The following is a 19,204-nucleotide window of genomic DNA, read 5'->3' as shown; positions in this document are numbered from 1 at the left end:
TTACTGTTGCATATACTGTACAGTAAAGTGCTTCAAAAGCCGTAAGACCTGATCATTAACAGCCCTGACAAAAAGGAACAGTTATGATTTAGTGTTAAAGGACGCTCCTGAATCTTATTGAATAAACTTCATGGGATACTATCCTGAGCAATTTTGAGGAAGGAAGCTTACACAGTGATAATAAATCTATATACTGTATATATAAAAATGTTCCCACTGCATGCGTGGATGTAACACCTTTCCTCCGTAACCGCTGAACTGGATTCCAACAAATTTGGCCACAATGTTCCATGCCTAATGTTTCCATTACTTTCAATGTTCCATTACTTTCAATGAAAGTAATGTTTCCATTATTTTCAATGGGAAAGTTCACTTCAGTTTAAGTACACTTCAGTGTAAGTACTCCACGGACGGTCTGGAACGGACTTTCAATGGGAAAGTTTGCTTCAGGTTAAGTACACTTCAGGTTAAGTACAGACTTTCAGAACCAATTGTGTTTGTAAACCGAGGTACCACTGTACTGCATCCTTTGCTTAGCAAGTGTGTTAGCTTTGTATCAGCTTGGATAATCTGAGAAACCAGACTCAAAGTGCAGGTATTTTCATGTCTGCAACCATCTTTTAATTCTAGGTGCTAAAGTAGTCAGTCACTCCTCTATAAAAACTTTAATATTAGGCTGTTCTTTACAGCTGTGTTCACACCGAATAGTTTGTGTTAAAATATGGAGAGGTATATTACCCACACCAGAAGCAAGCTATTATAAGATCTCTTCAGTCACATTAACTTTCATACCTCAGATAGAACACGTAAAATGGCATTTTGAAATATAAGAGGATATAAGTGTTAAAGAGTATATTTGATTTGAGAAGAGGCATTGTGGGGCATAGCACAATCTTGGGGGATAGCACATTCTTGGGGGATAGTGACAATATTCCTACAAGGAGTCATCTGCACCTGACTGTTCCAAATCATCTGCATTCCCTCCACTACTATGCGGACTGAGCATTCCACAACTCCATAGTTGTGTTCAGTATGTTCCCCAGTCAAACGCAGGATAAAGCGCTAATAAAAAGGAAAAACAAATCTTTACAGGTTTCTTAATGAAGATATCAGAAGCATTATATACTTTATTGCTTCAGCAGTTCTGTCTTGGAGATTTATCCACTTGGCTGCCATCATTTTGCTAAATCCTTCCTTGAAATGTAGATTTCCAAGGAGATTATGCATGCTCAGGAAGCTGCTGGTTCTAGCAAATTCATAACTGCTGTTCTTCCAATAGGCGAGGCCCAATTGAAATAACAACAAAGGGAATTCAAAAAAGTTATGAATTTGCTAGAATCAGCAGCTCCCTGAGCATGCATAAGGGCCTTCACCACACCAAAAAAAGTGGACACTTTAGAAACACATATTTATCAGCAATATGAATATTATAAGGCATGATCATGGCTCAGGTCTCCTGCGCCAATACTGATAGGTATGAACTGCTCTTATGTGACACATCAAAATGTTGGTTTCAATTCAAGGAGCTTGGTTGTGTCTTCCTACCTCTGGCTACTGGCCCTTCAAGCAGGCTGATCCATCAAGCAAGCCTTTTCCAAATCTTAATCCACAATTTAGTTTTCAGAAATGTTTGTGAACAATTGTTTTTACTTTTAACATAATAGGTCTTATAACCAACTTAAGGCATTTCATTCTCTCTGTCACAGTCAATAAGAATAGTATGGACAACACCTAGCAAATGAGACTCGGCAAATGACCCAAAGCAACCCCATAATATATTGTACTTTTATGTTGTAAACTGCCCTGAGATCTACGGGTATAAGGCGGTATACAAATCTAATAAATAAATAAATAAATAAATAAAATAAATTATAAAAGCAAAAACTAAGGATTAGATTCAACTAGCCTAGTGCACTAGTGAAGTGCACAATAATTCCTGCTAGCACAACAGGGCTTCCCCCTTCCTCCTGTCCATGCTCCACATCTTCTCTGGAAGATCAGGGGAAAACCCCAGAACAGTGTGTGGTGGGGTAGAGAGGAAATAGTGTTTTGCCCACCAAGCAGAAATGTTTCCACTGGGGCAGAATGATCAAATCAGTGCGATGTTGGATTCCACCTCTGCCTTTATCAGCATTTTTTATAACATAACCATTGAGTATTAAAGAGTTGGTCTCAGTAAAGGGTTAGTCTCAGTCCAATTTAAAAAATGGACAAGGATGCACATCACACAAAAAACCCACCACGATAGCTGGCAACTTAACTGGGCTGTCTTTACGGGCATTTCAAAAACTAGATTTCAGTAAGCAGGAATTGGCATTTCAGAAAACACAGAAGTAACTTTTTATAAATATACAGTCTACCACAAGTAGATAATTTTTTTTAAAAAAAATCTAGTTAATAAAGATTGATTATGTAAACACTCCTAAGTTTACGTATGTCATGTAACATTATACTTACGGTAACTGATGCTTTTTGGACTCCAACAAAGTAAGTCACACAAGGCAGTCATGACTAACAAGTCTCACTGATTTCAATGGGGTTAAAAGATGACTAACTAGCCTGCAAAAAGTCTTGATATCCCAGCTTGTATCAACCAATTATTTTTTGTTACTTGATATTTTTTCTTGCAATGTATTTTTCAACTGGCTCTTTAAAAAATGGGTCTTGATTTTAAAGGGTTCAATATAAACAAAGCTACTTAGTATGGAAATTTAGTTTTCTTCTTATTAAACTCTGCTTTTCAAAGCATGGGGCCAAAACTAGCCTCTCACCTGGTGTATATATATGTTAAGTCAGACTGGCTTTGCATAGCAGTGAATAGTAAGTCTCTCACTTTTGGGTTTAAATGTATTTTGGAATTTTTTTAAAAAGTTGTGACTATTTCACATAAATGAATCTCCACATAAATTAAGATGTTAAGTGACCGTGTGGCGACTTCACTACCAGAAAACTATGCAGACAAATGACGTCTCAAGGAACATTAATTCTGGTTAAATTTTAAGAGTTTATAACAGACCCTCCAACCCTGGGGAAAAGTAGGCATTTACAATGGACATTATACCCAACTAAAGGATTACCAATTACAAGGGGGAACCACAAGAACAGGGAACTAAGGGGTGGACATAGACCTGACTTTAGCAAATGGGAGTATCCTAAGTGGAATTCCCACTGGTGGAGGGGAAGACAAATTTTGAGGATTTCCCCCTCCCACTACAAGCCCCTGGGCTACTTTGTGCAGTGCTCGAGGGTTGGGGGACCCTCTTAAGCAGCATGGGTGTGGGGGGGCTGAAGGAGGAAGGGACAATCCATAGGCAAGATCCCTGCACTGGATCAAAAACCTACTGCATATTCAAGGGGCATTTCTGTCAGTGGAAGTCAGAAGATGAAGTTTGCATCAAACCCTAAGTCTCTTGTTTTGTTGGTTTTTGTTTTTTAAGGTGGGAGAATCTGGCCTCCTCCCAAGTAAAGTTTTCTACCCTGCCCTCACTCTGAACAAAGAGCCATGATGGAAATGCAAATTTCCTTCTCCTCCCCCTCCCCCCTTCAAATTAATGACTTGATAAGTAGAGAAGAGAGAATTACTGTATTTTTTGGACCATAACACGCCCCGTAGCATAACACACGCACTTAGTTTTTAGAGGAGGAAAACCAGAATTTTTTTTCTGGTTTTCCTCATCTAAAAGGCTGGGAGGGGGGTGCTGGAGGGGGAGCGAAGGAGGCAGGGGAAGTCCGGTAGCTTTCGCTGCTGTCATGTAGCGATGCTACCGGGCTTCTCCTGCCTCCCCCACCCCTGCAGACACCGGAGAAAGGGGGGGAGAGGAAGCCCCGTAGCAATGTTGTCGGGCTTCCCCTTTCTCCCCCGCCGCTTTCGCTGGTGTCGGAGGAGGCAGGGGATGCTGCTGCCGGCTCTGGCAGGGGCAACCACACTGCCCCCACGTTCTTGCCAGAGCCGCCGGCGGCATCAGAGCTCCAAAGGGAGCGTGCTGATGGTGCTGCCGGCTCTGGCAGGAGAAATTGCAGCTGCCCCCGGCTCTTAGGAGAGCCGACGGCAGCATCAGAGGCCCGAAGGGAGCGTTGATGCTGCCACCGGCTCTGGCACAGGCAGGCTTGATAGCCACGGGAAACCAGTTCTCGGCGGTCTCCTTGACAGCGGGCAGGGAGGAGGGAGCTCTCCTCCCTGCCCGCTGTCAAGGAGGCGGCCCTAGAGCCCAAGCCACCCAACACCTCGTTTCCCGCTGCGCACGGCTCTGCCTTGGAGAGCCGCTTGCAGCGGGAAACTGGTTCTCGCGCTGCCTCCTTGACAGCGGGCAGGGAGGAGGGAGCTCCCCTCCCCGCCCGCTGTTAAAGAAGGTGAGCGGGCAGCGGCAGCCCGAAACTGCCATTTCTCTCCGCTGCCGCCTGCCTCTCATAGGAGCAAGCGCAGCACCTCTCCAACTAATGAGAGGCAAGCAGCGGCAGCGTGGACACCTTGCTTGCTTGCTTGCTCGCTATTTGCTGGGAAAGAGGCGCTGTGCCTCGCCCAGCAAAGAGCGAGCGAGAAGGGAAGCATGTCCCTTTAACCCCATTGGGGCTGGGCATGTCCCTGCTGCCGCAGCCACTTCCCTCTCGCCAGCTCCAAAATGGTGGACGAGCCGAGCCTGGAAGAGTTGCCCAAACCTCGGCGCGTCCACCATTTCGGAGCCGGCGAGAGGGAAGCGGCGGCGGAAACCCCCAGCCCCGATGGGGTTAAAGAAAGATGCTTCTCTCGCTCTCTCTTTGCTGGGCAAGAGGCACTGTGCCTTGCCCAGCAAAGAGCGAGCGAGGGAAGCATGTCCCTTTAACCCCACCGGGGCTGGGTATGTCCCTACCACCACCACCGCTTCCTGCTTGCCGGCTCCGAAATGGTGAACGTGCCGAAGCTGGAAGAGCACATCCACCATTTCGGAGCCGGTGAGTAGGAAGCAGCGGCGGCAGCACAGACATGCCCATCCCCGATGGGATTAAAGGGACACACTTCCCTCCCTCTTTGGCTAGAGCACGCCGGTTGGGGGCAGTGAGCAGTGAGGAGCGAGGAGGGACGGGCGGGAGCCATAGCTCTGGCGGCAGAGGCTTCCCTGAGCCTCCGACTGCAGCGACAGCCGAGGGATCCCGCTGCCGGAGCCATGGCATTCGCTCCATAACACACACAGAGATTTCCCCTTACTCTTGAGGAGGAAAAAAGTGCATGTTTTGGCCCGAAAAATACGTTAACTACTTCTCCTCACATAGCTTCATTTGGCTCACCCACCATGCTGCCCTGGAGTTTGCCATGGATCACATCCACAAAGTTTAGCCATCCCCATTTTAAGGAATGCATCAATGGGAAAAAAAATGGGCGTGCTTTTTCACAAATTACCCAGCTTCATAAAATGTCATCTAGAAATTTTGATTGACAAATCACCACCACCTTGCAGCGACCTTATTGATTCATCAGCCATTGCCTCTAAAACTATGTTTTATTGCATTTCAGCCTTGTATTAAAGCACGAGTCTGTTAGCCACAAGTGAACCAGAGCAGCGCACGGAAACGCTGTTTACCTTCCCGCCAGAGCGGTACCTATTTATCTACTTGCACTTTGACGTGATTTCAAACTGCTAGGTGGGCAGGAGCTGGGACAGAGCAACGGGAGCTCACCCCGTCGCGGGGATTCGAACAGTCTACCTTCCGATAGCCAAGCCCTAAGCTCAGTGGTTTAGACCACAGCACCACCCAAGCTTACAAACCAATAAAAATAACACAATACGTTCTGGCAATCATCAATCTTGCAGTGGAGATAGCTCAGTCAGTAGAGCATGAGACTCTTCATCTCAGGGTTGTGAGTTCAATTGCCACATGGAGTGAAAGATTCCTGTATTGCAGAGGGTTGGACTAGAATCATCCTCTGAACTAGAGACTACCCTTGTGCCCGCTTATTTTTTATTTTGGAGGGGAATGGCAGGATCTTCCTTCACTCATGGAGAGGCATTTCTGAATGTGTGTGTGTGTGTGTGTGTGTGTGTTCAACTGTGCACTGTGCATGTGTGATTGAGAGAGATGCACTTGGACAGAGACCCATGTTTGTGTGGCACACATGGGGGGAGCAGTATGTGGGAACAGCAACAACTATACTCTTTAAGTCTATGTCACACCCCTCATGATGGCTCTCCTGTGCCTGGTGCCCACAGCATTTTCTCAAAATTCAGAATATGCCTACAGTTCCAAAAAGGTTGGCAACCTCTGCTCAAAATGATGATCAACAAACATGGACTCTCAAGCCCCTGCCCCTTTTGTGTATAGCTTTTTAAATCACACCTGTTTTACCATGAGTGTTTTAAGTTGTTTATTCATTCATCCATCCATTCAATTTGTTGTTTGTACAAAATTGATTTTTCCCTTGTTAAATGCACTTGCATTTATAACCATTAAACACAATGTGTGCCTGTTTTCTAATGAATAACTTCATTTAAAATTTTCCTCATCAGGAATTAACTTGTCTAAGCATTCTCAACAAATCTGGATTGAATCTACTTTTTAAAATAGTCTTTCAAGTTTGACATTATACTGGCAAAACCCAAGGAATAATCTTATTAATGTACTTACTTTTAACAAAATAGCAACACACTGAAAAATCATTGAATTAAAATAGTATGCTCTTGGGCCTACATGATAGTAGTACACAGCAATTATGTTAGATACAGACTGAGAGCCTTAATCTGGTTAACAAGGGATATAACTTTATCCTCTTCAAGGAGCACCTTGCACACACAAAAAGTCTACTGCCAAGAACTGTTGTCTGCCAGCTTCACACACCACCAACGTAATATGATTTGAAGGTATTTAAATATTTCTAACAAACACTCGTACATTTTCAAGCAGGAAAAGAAATGCATTGCTCTGGAACCTATAATTTGAGGGAATAAATTTCAAAGAAAAGCTTCAGAGTTCCATAGAATCACCTCTCATAATGGAAAATTAAGGTTCAAATTCAGTGCTTTTAAACAGAAAAACTCTTAAGAACAGAAACTATTTCCCATATATCTGAATTCTTTCTTGGCATGCTTAAGGTAAGGTTCAGTCAGACTCAAGTCTTCATTCATTCTGCTAGCAAATGTAGAAAACAGCATTCTAAACGTCACATTTTAAAAGGGGTCCAAATAGCCTGCAAGTAGAACATTTTGGCTTGTGCATGAAGGGCTCCATATTTCTCCCATTAGCTGCAGCCCTTTGCACATCTCATGCCTTTCCAGAGGGTCCCTCAACAAGCACAAATAGCTTGGGGTCATACCTGATTGCACTGAGTAGACAGAAAAATCGTGTTGCCTGAGTGAAACTTTGCTTTTGTCTCTTTGCAACCAAGTCAGTATATCCAGCTAATTAAATCATCTACAGACTAGATTATCTACAACATACAGTATTATTTTTGATCATATTTTCTTTCTCATGACATTGTTCAACTTATTTATCAACAGTGAATATCCCCTAGATGTGACGAATGGTGGATTTAAGCAAGAAAAAGCTGCTAGATCATCCTACGCAATCCTAATTGGATATGACATTTTATGCAAAGCTTCTCCATACCAGTGTCAGTTGACTTTCAGAACAATGTTATTTTTTAGTACTTCTGCTAGTCATTAAAAAAAAGGTGAGTAGACATGTTCAGGGGGGGGATCTAACAGAATTTTAGACATGTTGGAAAATCTCGTTTTTAGACAATTTCAATTATACAGACATGTTTGAATTTATGAAGAAGTGGCACTTAAAACTTTTAAGGCTAACCATTTCCAAAGTTTGTCTAACTACACATATCAACGGTACAAGATTATGCAAACATCTTAAGGACTACAAAATACTCAGTCTAAGCTATTGTCTAATTTCCAATGGATTAGAACACAGACATCATAAGAATCCACTGTAGGAGAATGCCTTATTTTACACCTAGATATGTATGGCTATTACCTATAAATAATTACATCTTTCTTTTTAGCTTTCTTTCATATTCCTAACTCCTGCTGAAAGATACACCTTGAATAAATCATCTCAGCTGCTATTACTAAATATAAGCTCCAAGACAAAGTCAATGCCCTAGACATTAATTTGCTGTCCCATATATAATCAAGTTCGATAAAAGGTCAAATAACCCTGTAAGGTGATATTTTAGCAGGAGCTTTGTGCAAATCATAAAGTACCATATCTCCAAAAGAAAACGTGCAGAAGAACCCTAGTATGATCAGTTACAATGCCATCTTTAAAAAGTAAAAAATTACAAACACACAATTGTAAAACAAAACAAAACAAAAAATTAGCACTATGGCTTTTCAATCCTCTAGGCAGATTGTTCAAGGATGGTAAGCAATGGCAAGCTCATGTATAACATCAATCTGACAGATGCTAAGACTTAAGTATCTTTAATACAGACAAAGGTTTAAAAAACATAACCCTGCATTTTCTTTAAATAATGACTTTGTACAGCAAAGTACATAACACTTTCTCACTGCTGATACAGAGAGGGGATGTCCTCCTCACAGACACATAAAACCATTGGATATAGGGCTGGCAGACAATTCTATGTCTACTCTTATTGTTGCTTAAAGCAAATTTAAATTTCAGAGCTCTAAAAGCTATAAATGAATCTTGGTACAACACAAACATGGGCTTAACATAGCAAGGTTGTTTCAACGTTCAAACGCACACAAGCTAAGTCTAATTGACAACAAAAACAATGCCGTACTTACCATCCCCAACAGCCATTACACAGTTGCAATGCTACCAGGAGCTTTTCCCAAGGATACAACTTCAATCCGAGTGACTATAAGTGCCTGCGCCACTCTCAATCCAGTGCAGCCCTGAAGACCGACAGAGCACTGTGTGACCCAGTCAGATCTGCAGTTCTCTACTGCAACCAGCAACAGCTGCTACACCACTTCAAAATAAAGGTCCTGCTTCTTGCAAGAAGCTCCTTCCATCCATTATAACCAGCCTCTCTCCTGCTTAAACCTAATAGCACACTTGCCGCTACAGGAAGAAAAAAATCCTTCCCTAGCCGTCTGCCTTTTTCTTTAAAGGTATTGCTCACATGCAATGAAGGTTATCCGACAGGGACTTTTAACGCAGTCATCAAAACACAAGGCATGCGTCCAGTAATCATTTTCTGCTTCCATTCCCTAAGGATTCATGTGTAATCAGCAATGAGCACATGACCAAATGATTATCTGATTTGCATAGCTATGAACAGAAGATGTGTCATATTCTTCTTTGGCCTTCTCCCCCCCCCCCCCCACGCCTTCTCAATCTCTTATTGTGTTCAGCCAGCATTGGTTGTTGTAAACAAATCACGTCAAAGGCAGACCTTCAAAGGCTTTTCTATTCAAAGAAAGACTGCCACTTAATGAAGATTGCTCCTGGTAAAGACAGTGACAAAACCCAAGCCAGCCACATTATCCCAGGCAAAAAGACAGTGTACTTCACATCTGAGCCACACACAAGAGTCAAGGCAAGCACTTCTCACAGGAATTTTTAAAACTGACAAAGCAATATGGTAACACATAGATTAGCAAAGTATAGATTAGCAAATTCATTTCAGTGAGACCGTTTTTAAACCAGATATTCACACACAGAAATGTTTCTGTTCTCCCCCTTTAAACTGGAAAGGGCTATAGATCGTTTAACTATGAACGGTAGAGACAGACTGCTGGAATTCAATTAGTGTGTCATTGTGGTTCGAGTATTGGACTAGGACCACAGAGACTCATATTTAAATCACTGCTCAGCCACAAAGCTAACTGGGTGGACTTCTAGAGTATTGTGAGTCCTGGAAGACCTGCTCCCTGTTTTGCAGGTCTTTTTCACCTGACCTGGGAGGGTGAGCCTTGACTAAACCCAGCTTTTAGTTTTTAGGGGTTTTGTTGCCTTTTTTTTTTTGATAAACACATACAACACTGGAAAGTGCAAATATAGTTTAGTGAACATGCTGGATGAAAGACCCTCCCAAACCTATTTTTGACTTGCAATGTTTTAAAGCACTCAACTGTAATTAGTTTCCTACTGTGTAAATAAGGTTGAACACATCAGTCCATGCATTTACAGCTAAAAGGGGTGTAATATCTAGAACCAGTAAAAGTATTAATCCCAAACAATGACCTTGGTTCCCCGATTTCTATTTGGAAATTTGTATTTGTGTATATTATTCATAGTGTAATGACTGCAATGAAGTAACATAATTTACAAACTGCGAGTCGTTGTCCCCCGGTGACATTTGCAGGGTAACCATGCTGAGCAATGAAAGCTGTATGAGACCCAAACAAGTGAGAAATATATGCGGTTGAAACACACATACTTAGTGTCATTTGTTTGAAGTTATGCAATCCTAAACACCACTTTAACATTATGTTTCAAGTCTCTGGCAAAGAAAGTTTCATGTGTGCCTTCCCCCTCCATTTATAAATTGGGCCATTATGAGAACAGATAAGCTGTTGTGTGTGGATGACTGCAAAACCCATTCAGAGCGCTATGGTGTTTTTTGTTATTGTGAAAAGGGTAGAAACGCTGAAAACTTCAGCTATTTAAAATATAATGTAGGAATCCTCTTAAATCCTGTAGAAGAAACAGCATTTACAGAACTCAGCCTCCCAGAAAAGGAATTCAATGGGCTCTGCTGCTGACTGCAATATCTGTTTCCATGGAAATCGTTGCTCATTTGCTAATAAATAGGGGAAGCTTAGCACACCTCTTGTTTGCAATACCACATGAGAGAGACAGCTGATAGCAGTCTTAAGACTTGGGAGTAGCCGACAGCCACATCAGAAGTGTTATGTAGCACAAATGCCATGCAACATACAGATCTAGATATTGAAGGTATTTTTATAGGTTAGATACCTGTGTGGACTTGCAACTGAAATGCCATTTTGTACCTACTGTGTGGTTATGTAAGATGAAGAGAGAGAAAAAGAAAAGAAACCACAACAGTAACTGCGCTTCCCCACGCCATAAGGCTATGGTTTAGCCACCATAGAAAAAACATTATTAGAATGATACCCACAGACTGAAGGCAGTCGGGAGTCAAAATACAGTAAAGTCCTTAACCTTATCTGCAAAAATATTTGTTCGTAAGAATGGTTTACATACACAACTGAAATAACGGCAGAGAAGCTTGCTCGCAGAAGATAAAAGGGGAGATTTGATGAATGGGGTGTGCTAGGAATGTAAAAATCCCTGCTCAAAGAAGCCATCACTGAATCTCATGCAGATATTCTCAAGAGGGTGTGAAGTAAGAATAATTTATTAGAGGGAAAGTCTTAATTTGGGGATATGGAACTTGTGGCCTTCCAGATGCTGTTGAACTTCAAATCTGTCATCCCCAGCTAGCATGGCCAATTGTCATAGATAATGGGAATCTTAGCTCAGCAACATTCAGAGGGCCACAGGCTCATCAGTCCTGGTTTAAGTGAACAGTGTATGGTAATGCAATCAAAAATAGCTAAAGAAGTACATCTCTACTGGAAGAGCTGGAAACACAAGCAATAAGCAATATGAATACATCTCGCACATGAATGACTGCAATATAAATACTCAAAGCAAGAATGAAATTGCATGTTCAACATGCCAAATTTGCATGCCACAGACAGGAATCCAACTGTACCCGCGCTCCCAGGTGACCTTTTGATCTAGCGGATGCCTCCGCTAACCAAGAGGTGACTGTGGCCAATTTTCCCTTCAATACTCAGCAATTGACAGCAACTTCCATGCTGTTCTGGAAGCCTCCAATTTTCAGAGAGCGAGGGAAAGAGGGAAATCACAAAAATTGCCTCTCTTCTTCTGACAGAGAAGATGTGTGTTGAAACAAAAGCCCTTCCATTAAATCAAGGGCACCAGTTGGGATTCTACACTACGTAAACCATGAAAAGCTCATAAAGAAATGCAAATTGTATATTCCTAGACAAACTGATCAATATGTAATAAACAAATAAGTAACAAGAGACCAACAAAGACAACAAAATCTAGAAGCTGAGAGCAAACAGGGACAGATAACTGTTTTCCAATACAGTTTCCTAAACCCAGACCTAGGTCACATTTGCTTCCCATACTGCTTTAACAGTTCCGAGGTGCGCATTTTAAACAGTGCCAATACTTCCTTCCTTCTCAAAGCTGCATAGTACTAACTAGTTAGATGCTATAAAACAAACATTAATACCATACATTTGCAAAACCTACATCCATATTCTAACTTTTGCCATATCTAACTAAGCCTAACCTTAGTTGCAGAAATGCTAAAGACAACTCATACATGTCAAGCAGCATAAAATACTCTAAATTCAACTTTTTATATATGCATGTCACATACACTATTGGATACTTACCACTGAAGTTGCTTGAAATCATATTGCCACCGTTTTTCACTTCATCAAATTTCATAAATATTGTTTGTAGTCTAAGAATAAGAACAAATATATATAAATAAAAATATATAAATAAAAAAATATAAATAAAAAAATATAAATAAAAAGACACATATCATTCCTCTTTCAAATCAAACATTTTAAATTACAATTTTAACAATCAGCCTTCACAATCAGCCTGCCTATAATGTAAACTAAGTTGAGAGCAATTGGCCTAAGGTTACCTAGTGAAATAAAAAAATTCCTTCAGTAGCACCTTAAAGACCAACTAAGTTTATATTTTGGTATGAGCTTTCGTGTGCATGCACACTTCTTCAGATACACTAGAAACAGAAGTGTCAGACCCTATATATATACAGAGGGTGGTGGGGGTGGGTGGGTGTAAATGCTGTTTCTTCTACAGGATTTAAGAGGATTCCTACACTCCCATCAGCCCATCTCCCATTCCCACCCACCGCCACCACCCTCTGTATATATATAGGGTCTGACACTTCTGTTTCTAGTGTATCTGAAGAAGTGTGCATGCACACGAAAGCTCATACCAAAATATAAACTTAGTTGGTCTTTAAGGTGCTACTGAAGGAATTTTTTTATTTTGCTTCGACTCAGACCAACACGGCTACCTACCTGTTACCTAGTGAGTTTCATGACTAAACAGGGGTTGAATGTGGGTTCCTCCCAAATCTCATTGACTTTACCACACGGATTCTCAAGAACAAAAATTAAAAAGCAAGCCATGTCTAACATTTGCAACTGTTATTTAAATGCTACCATTATTGGCTGCCCGCTTTGCTTGCTCCATGCAATTAAAATGTTTGAATTTCCAGGGGGGGGGGGATTACAATTTTAATGAATCCTGATTTTTTCTAGGACTCAAGTCCCAGTTTCTAGAAAACCCAATGATGTCACAAATACAAATCATCAAGCTAAGCTGGTGATCACAATTCACAATGTTATGTTTGAGTCATGTTCTAGTGTGTATTTTATTAGACTACAGCAGGAAGAGAAATCATATTTAAATGCAGTTTTGCAGTCAACATGCATCGGTCAGGCACACAACCCCTTTCTCCCTACCACACATGGTCAGAATCTCTCTTCACAATTAACTGCAAAACATACTCACATCTATTTAGAGTTCACCCATCTATTTCTTGGTTTCTGTATTTTCTCTTTGGTTCTGTCCAAAATTCTTTTTCTACTGCTAGTTTGTCTCATTCTTCTACATATCCAAGCCATTTTAGCCTCTGTGTCCTATTTTCAGCAACTAATGTTGGCTGCTTTCCTGGTGCTTGCTGTTCCTAGAGCTTTCTAATCCTCCAGATGTTAGATTCGCTAATTCTTTTTACGTAGCCCATAATCCATTACCCTGCTTTATTATTTAAGATCCATAACCCAACTTTCAGAGTTACATATCCTCTGCAAGTCCTATTATAAATCTTGAAATGTCAAATTGTGCAAAGGAATGATCAAAAATATGGTGCAAATGGTACTCACTGTGTATTAGTAGTTAAGTGGCACCACATCAAAGTATTATACTGTATCTGAAATCAGTTTGCTTGGAAATATAATTATTGAGTGAACTGATCTGGGTTAGTTTCCACTTTAAGAGACAATGCATACACAACCCTACTGGAAATAGCTAGACTTCTAGGGCTACAGTGCTTGCATTCCTTGCAACCCTCATTTCAGTTTGAATCATTTAAAGCAATGATTAACTTCAAACAAAACAACAAGAGCAACAAACATGTGATTGGTAAGTGTTCAACATTACTGCTTCTTGAAAATTCCTCAAAAAAGGAGAAAGGAAAGTATTTACATTTTAAAGAAGTCAGTTTTCTGACCACATAGACTAATGGAGTCTCACAAGAGCAGGTGCTTCAAACCTTGGGGAAGTACTTATAGCAAAAAAGTTGGGGGCAATGTGGTTTTTATTCTTATTTTTAAAATTCAAATGATCAGAGCACTGTTGGGGCAATTGAGAAGCCCATCTTCCATCTTGCAGACTGCCATTCAAGGGCACTTTGTGTATCTATTTAAATACGGGTTGTTTACCTGTAACCAATGTTCTTTGTGCTGTCACACACATAGGGTTTTTTGCATTTCTGTGGATCAACTCTACAAAAGTTCTAGAGCAGGAATGAGGACCCCCTGGCCCTTCAGATGTTGCTGAACTACAGCTCACATCAGCCCTAGCAAGAATGGGCTTATAACATCTGGAGGTTCAAAGGTTCCCCATGCCACTTCTAGAGTTTTAGTCTGAAAATGGAAAGGAAAGCTGTGATACCCTCTTGGAGAGGAGGGAGTCTACCTCCTCGAAGCGGCACCATGTGAGGCAGAAATTTGAAGGCACTCTTCACAGAGCAGTATTATAAAATACACATCAAAGCATAGATAATGTTTTAACACACCTCCCTCACATTACTGCTAAAATCCAGCACCAAACCAGCCTAAGGCAACTTAAACATACAAAACCAGACCACAACACAATTTGTACAACTCAATTTATAATGAACCACTGAAGGCTGTAATGAAAACATGGGCCTTCAAAGTCCACCTGGAGTATTGAGAGATAGGGCTTGCTTGATTTCATGTGGGACTGAATTCTACTACTGTGGGGCCACTGCCAAGAAGACTCTTTCTGTGTTGCCACCAACCCAATTATATCCATAGGTGGGCACATAAGCAGGGCCTCTGAGAAACATCTTCAAGGATTGGACTGGCAGGTTGACCTGGGTGCAGGGAATCCTTTAAGTAATCTAGTTATAAACCACTTACCACATCTTTGGAAACATATCACTAACCAGGAAAACTGGTATAATTTGGTGTAATATGCTCCAACTGCCTCAGTTGCTGGACAGCAGCATTTCTACCAGTTCAACTTTCTGAAAGATGCACTTCCAAAATTTAAAGGCAACACTATGTATAGAACATTACAGTAGTTCAGCCTGGATGCTACAAATGCATGGATAACCATGGATAACCAAGGCACACTCCTCCAGGTAGAGTCAAAACAGAGGGACAAGCTGAAGATGATAAAAAGAACCCTTAGCTATTACTGCCATCTGAACGTTCCCATTTGGTGTTGAGTCCAGCATCACTCCTAGTTGCACTCCTAGTTATTCTTCAGGGGGAAGTGTAACCCTATCCAGAACTACTTACAAATCTCAATCCAGGGGAGTCTCTTTCCCCATACACAGCGCTTGGATTAATCTTCAACTTGTGCCGTCTCAAGGCACAAATTCAGAAGTTCAACAGCCTCCCTAGGACCAGCAGACGGAAAAGACACATGGAGAAGTCACATCTGCATACTGATGACACTTTGGTTTGAACCTCTGGGATGGCTTACCCCAGTAGTTAATGTACATGCTGAACAGCATAGAGAATAGACCCCTGAGGAATTCCACAGGCCATTGAACAACAGAAGTCTTCTAGCACCCACATTTTCCAGGAAAAACCAGAGCCACCCCCCTAGGCCCAACTCAAACAAGCCTAGCATACCATATTTTACGGTATCAAAACCCACAGAAAGGTCCAGCAAAACCAACGGTGTTACACTCTCGTAATCCATTTCTCGGCATAAGTTATCTAGCAAGGTGACCAATGCTGTTTCTGTTCCCATGTTCCCAAGCTAGATATGAAGCCAGATTAGAAATGATCCAAATATTCAACACTGCCTGGAGTTAGTTGTCCAGTTACCACTAGCTCCACAAGGATGAAATATTAGAGACTAGGCAATAGTTCTCCCAAGCCAATAAATCTAAATTTCAGGTTCTGAAACTAGTAAGAAGCAGAGTATCAGGTCTTTTAAGAATGTTTCCAGAGCCTCTTTGTGTAGGAACAGAACCTTCACATGTGGGACTGTACAATTCTTCAGAAGAGTCACATTCTCCCCTTTCCATTTGCTCTGCAAGTCCCATAGCAACAGAACACAATTCTAGACGAGTCATATGTATTATTCAATTTGGGAAGACTCAAGCCTTTTTTCCTTTGACTTAGGTGTTCCCAAGACAACTTGAGAATTCACATCCTGTTCAAAGTGTACAGCGGTCTCGTGAAAGTACTGAATTCCAGTGCATTATTTTGAAATCAACATGAAATACACATGACTACCGGTATATCCAGATATTTACACAACAAACATGCAAAGAGGCCGCTGACACCAATGGTGTTTTTTTAGTCCCTATAAATGCTATACAATTGGCCAGAATAATCTTGCAGTTTCACCATTTAATTCAAATTCAATTTTGAGGTGGCTGCCTTGCTTTCCCCTTTGCTTTTAACAAGTTACCAGGAAAAAGCTAACATTAATCTAATATGCACACTTATCATTTTGAGTTTCCACAAATGTCCCCACAAACAGTTGTTTGAATTCTATGCTATGCACACACTTCTCCTGTAAATGTCAAAATGTATTTGACAGCATTCTGTAAAACTAATGAAATGTTGACTACTAGATTATTGTAATTTACTTGGGTTTAGATTAATGTACATTAATCAAATGTGCATTAGATTAATGTACTGTAGTGTAATGCCATCCAATCACAGCCAACTTACTAAGATACTAAGATACAATTTATTATTAGGCACATCCATGATTTTATGGATATCACTACTTCTCAAGGAACAGAGTATTACTTTTTACTATACTTACGGTAGTGCAAATATATGTAAAGACAATTACGCTACAATTTGTTTCAACTAGTGTATTATACTATAATTACTATGGCAATAGTTTTTTCACTCCTAGACAACCAGTTCACAAGTTAATTTGTTATTTAGGAATAAAATGTTGCACAGTATGGCAGTTCTAAATGGTGTGAGGAGCAATAGCAGAATACGGCTAATGCTCTCATATCTGGCTTGCAACTTTTCATAGTTGGCCACTGTGGGAAACAGGATGTATAGGCCTTTCATCTGATTCAGAAGACTTCCTTTTATGTTGAAGTGACAGCTGAAGCAGCATACATGGAAGTTTATTATAATTTGCACATAGGAATGAAAGATTTCTAAGAATTTAAGTAGGAAGAAAAAACTTATTAAGATCCAACGACTGTGTGGGAATGGAATCCTTTTCTGTTTTGCTACTGAGAGGAAGATTTCAGGCATCTTGCATAATAATCTGCCCAAACCTGCAGCACTGTAAAATAGTGATGCTTCTACCTCTGTGTCTTCTTTTGTTTAATACAGCATGCAAACACAAAGGTTAGTCTAATGAAGGCTTCCTCAACCTCGGCCCTCCAGATGTTTTTGGCCTACAACTCCCATGATCCCTAGCTAGTAGGACCAGTGGTCAGGGATGATGGGAATTGTAGTCTCAAAACACCTGGAGGGCCGAGGTTGAGGAAGCCTGCTCTAATGGGTTCATAAGTCAGTCCAGATCTAGAGAGGCAAACCTGTTTAAAAACACATCTTGCTTTGTGGGAAATTATACACCTTATTTTTACTCTCCAAATTTCCAGTTCTTCCATTTCAGATCTCTTCCGTGTGTCTCCCCCCCCACCCCAATTTCCCATCTCCACACCTCCATGACTTCAAAGCTCTCTTCCAAACCAGGAGAAGACCCACATATGCTGTATCTCCCACCCAAGTGCTGCTGCATTACTATGGCATAAAATGCTGCCTTTCTGGATCAGATAAGACACGGATCTAATCTTTGAAACAGAAAAAGCCATTTATAAATTTATTTCTGAGAGTCCTCTTTAAATTACAGTTAATCCAGGGATTGGGAACCCAAAGCCTTCCAAATGTTGGATGCCAACTACCATCAGCATGGCCAACTGTCAAAGTTGGAAGTTGCCATTGAGCAACAACCACAGGTTCCTCTCCTTCGGTCATAAAGTAAATATCTTAAGCTAAAGCAACCTGAAATAACTGCATTAAAATTCTATTGTCACAGTAGCCAACCAGAAGCCTATGAGAAGTCTGCAAATAAGACCTCAGCATAATAGCACGTTCCCCTCCTATGGTTTCAAGCAACTAGGATTCAGAAGCATACTGTCTCCAACCATGGAGGCACAATACAGCAGTTGCGGCTAGTAGCCTTATCCTCATGTATCCTGCCCAATCCTCTTTTAAAGCCATCTATGTTGGAGGCCGCCACTATCTCCCATGGGAATATATTCCATAGTTTAGCTATGTGCTATGCGGCAAATATTTTCCTCCCCCTTTTATGTTTGCAACAGCCCTGTGAGATAACTAAGTTAATACATGTATATAAGCAGCATTTGTCGTCAATAGATTGTGATGGGGGGGGGATGCAAAATGCCCAACCCACATAAAAAGGTAAAAGGTAAAGGACCCCTGGACGTTTAAGTCCAGTCAAAGGTGACTATGGGATGAGGTGCTCATCTCGCTTTCAGGTCAAGGGAGCCGGAATTTGTCCACAGACAACTTTCTGGGTTATGTGGCCAGCATGACTAAACCGTTTCTGGCGCAATGGAACAGCATGAAAGAAGCCAGAGTGCACAGAAACACCATTTACCTTCCCGCTGTAGCAGTACCTATTTTAACTAATTGCACTGGTGTGCTTTCCAACTGCTGGGTTGGCAGAAGCTGGGACAGAGAAACAGGAGCTCATCCCATCACACGGATACAAACTGCTGACCTTCTAATCAGCAAGCCCAAGATGCTCAGTGGTTTAGACCACAGCACCACCTGTGTCCCTCCAATCCACATACAGTGCACCAAGTCCAGGAAATCCTACTGGCATCCCCAGTGATAGCCCAAATGGAATAAGGGGAGAGGAAGATGCAACATACTGGCTTCCTGGTGAATATTCCATATTCTCAGTTTAGGAAGGGGGAACCTAAGAGAAT

The 19,204-nt window shown here is 41.3% G+C and overlaps 1 protein-coding gene across 11 annotated transcripts in view; it reads right to left on the bottom strand.

The window, feature by feature from the left end:
• The window catches only part of CLASP2 (cytoplasmic linker associated protein 2), a 132,534-nt gene that overhangs the window by 92,782 nt on the left and 20,548 nt on the right, over window positions 1-19,204 (bottom strand). For 10 of the 11 annotated variants that reach the window (XM_035129742.2, XM_060280609.1, XM_060280613.1 and 7 more), the window contains exon 7: window positions 12,351-12,421. In XM_035129742.2, coding sequence (XP_034985633.1) covers window positions 12,351-12,421 — 71 coding nt within the window. The other variant, XM_060280614.1, reaches the window with a different exon arrangement.

Source organism: Zootoca vivipara, chromosome 12, assembly GCF_963506605.1.
Source record: "Zootoca vivipara chromosome 12, rZooViv1.1, whole genome shotgun sequence".
Lineage (NCBI taxonomy): Eukaryota > Metazoa > Chordata > Lepidosauria > Squamata > Lacertidae > Zootoca > Zootoca vivipara.
This window is presented reverse-complemented; position numbering and strand designations above follow the sequence as displayed.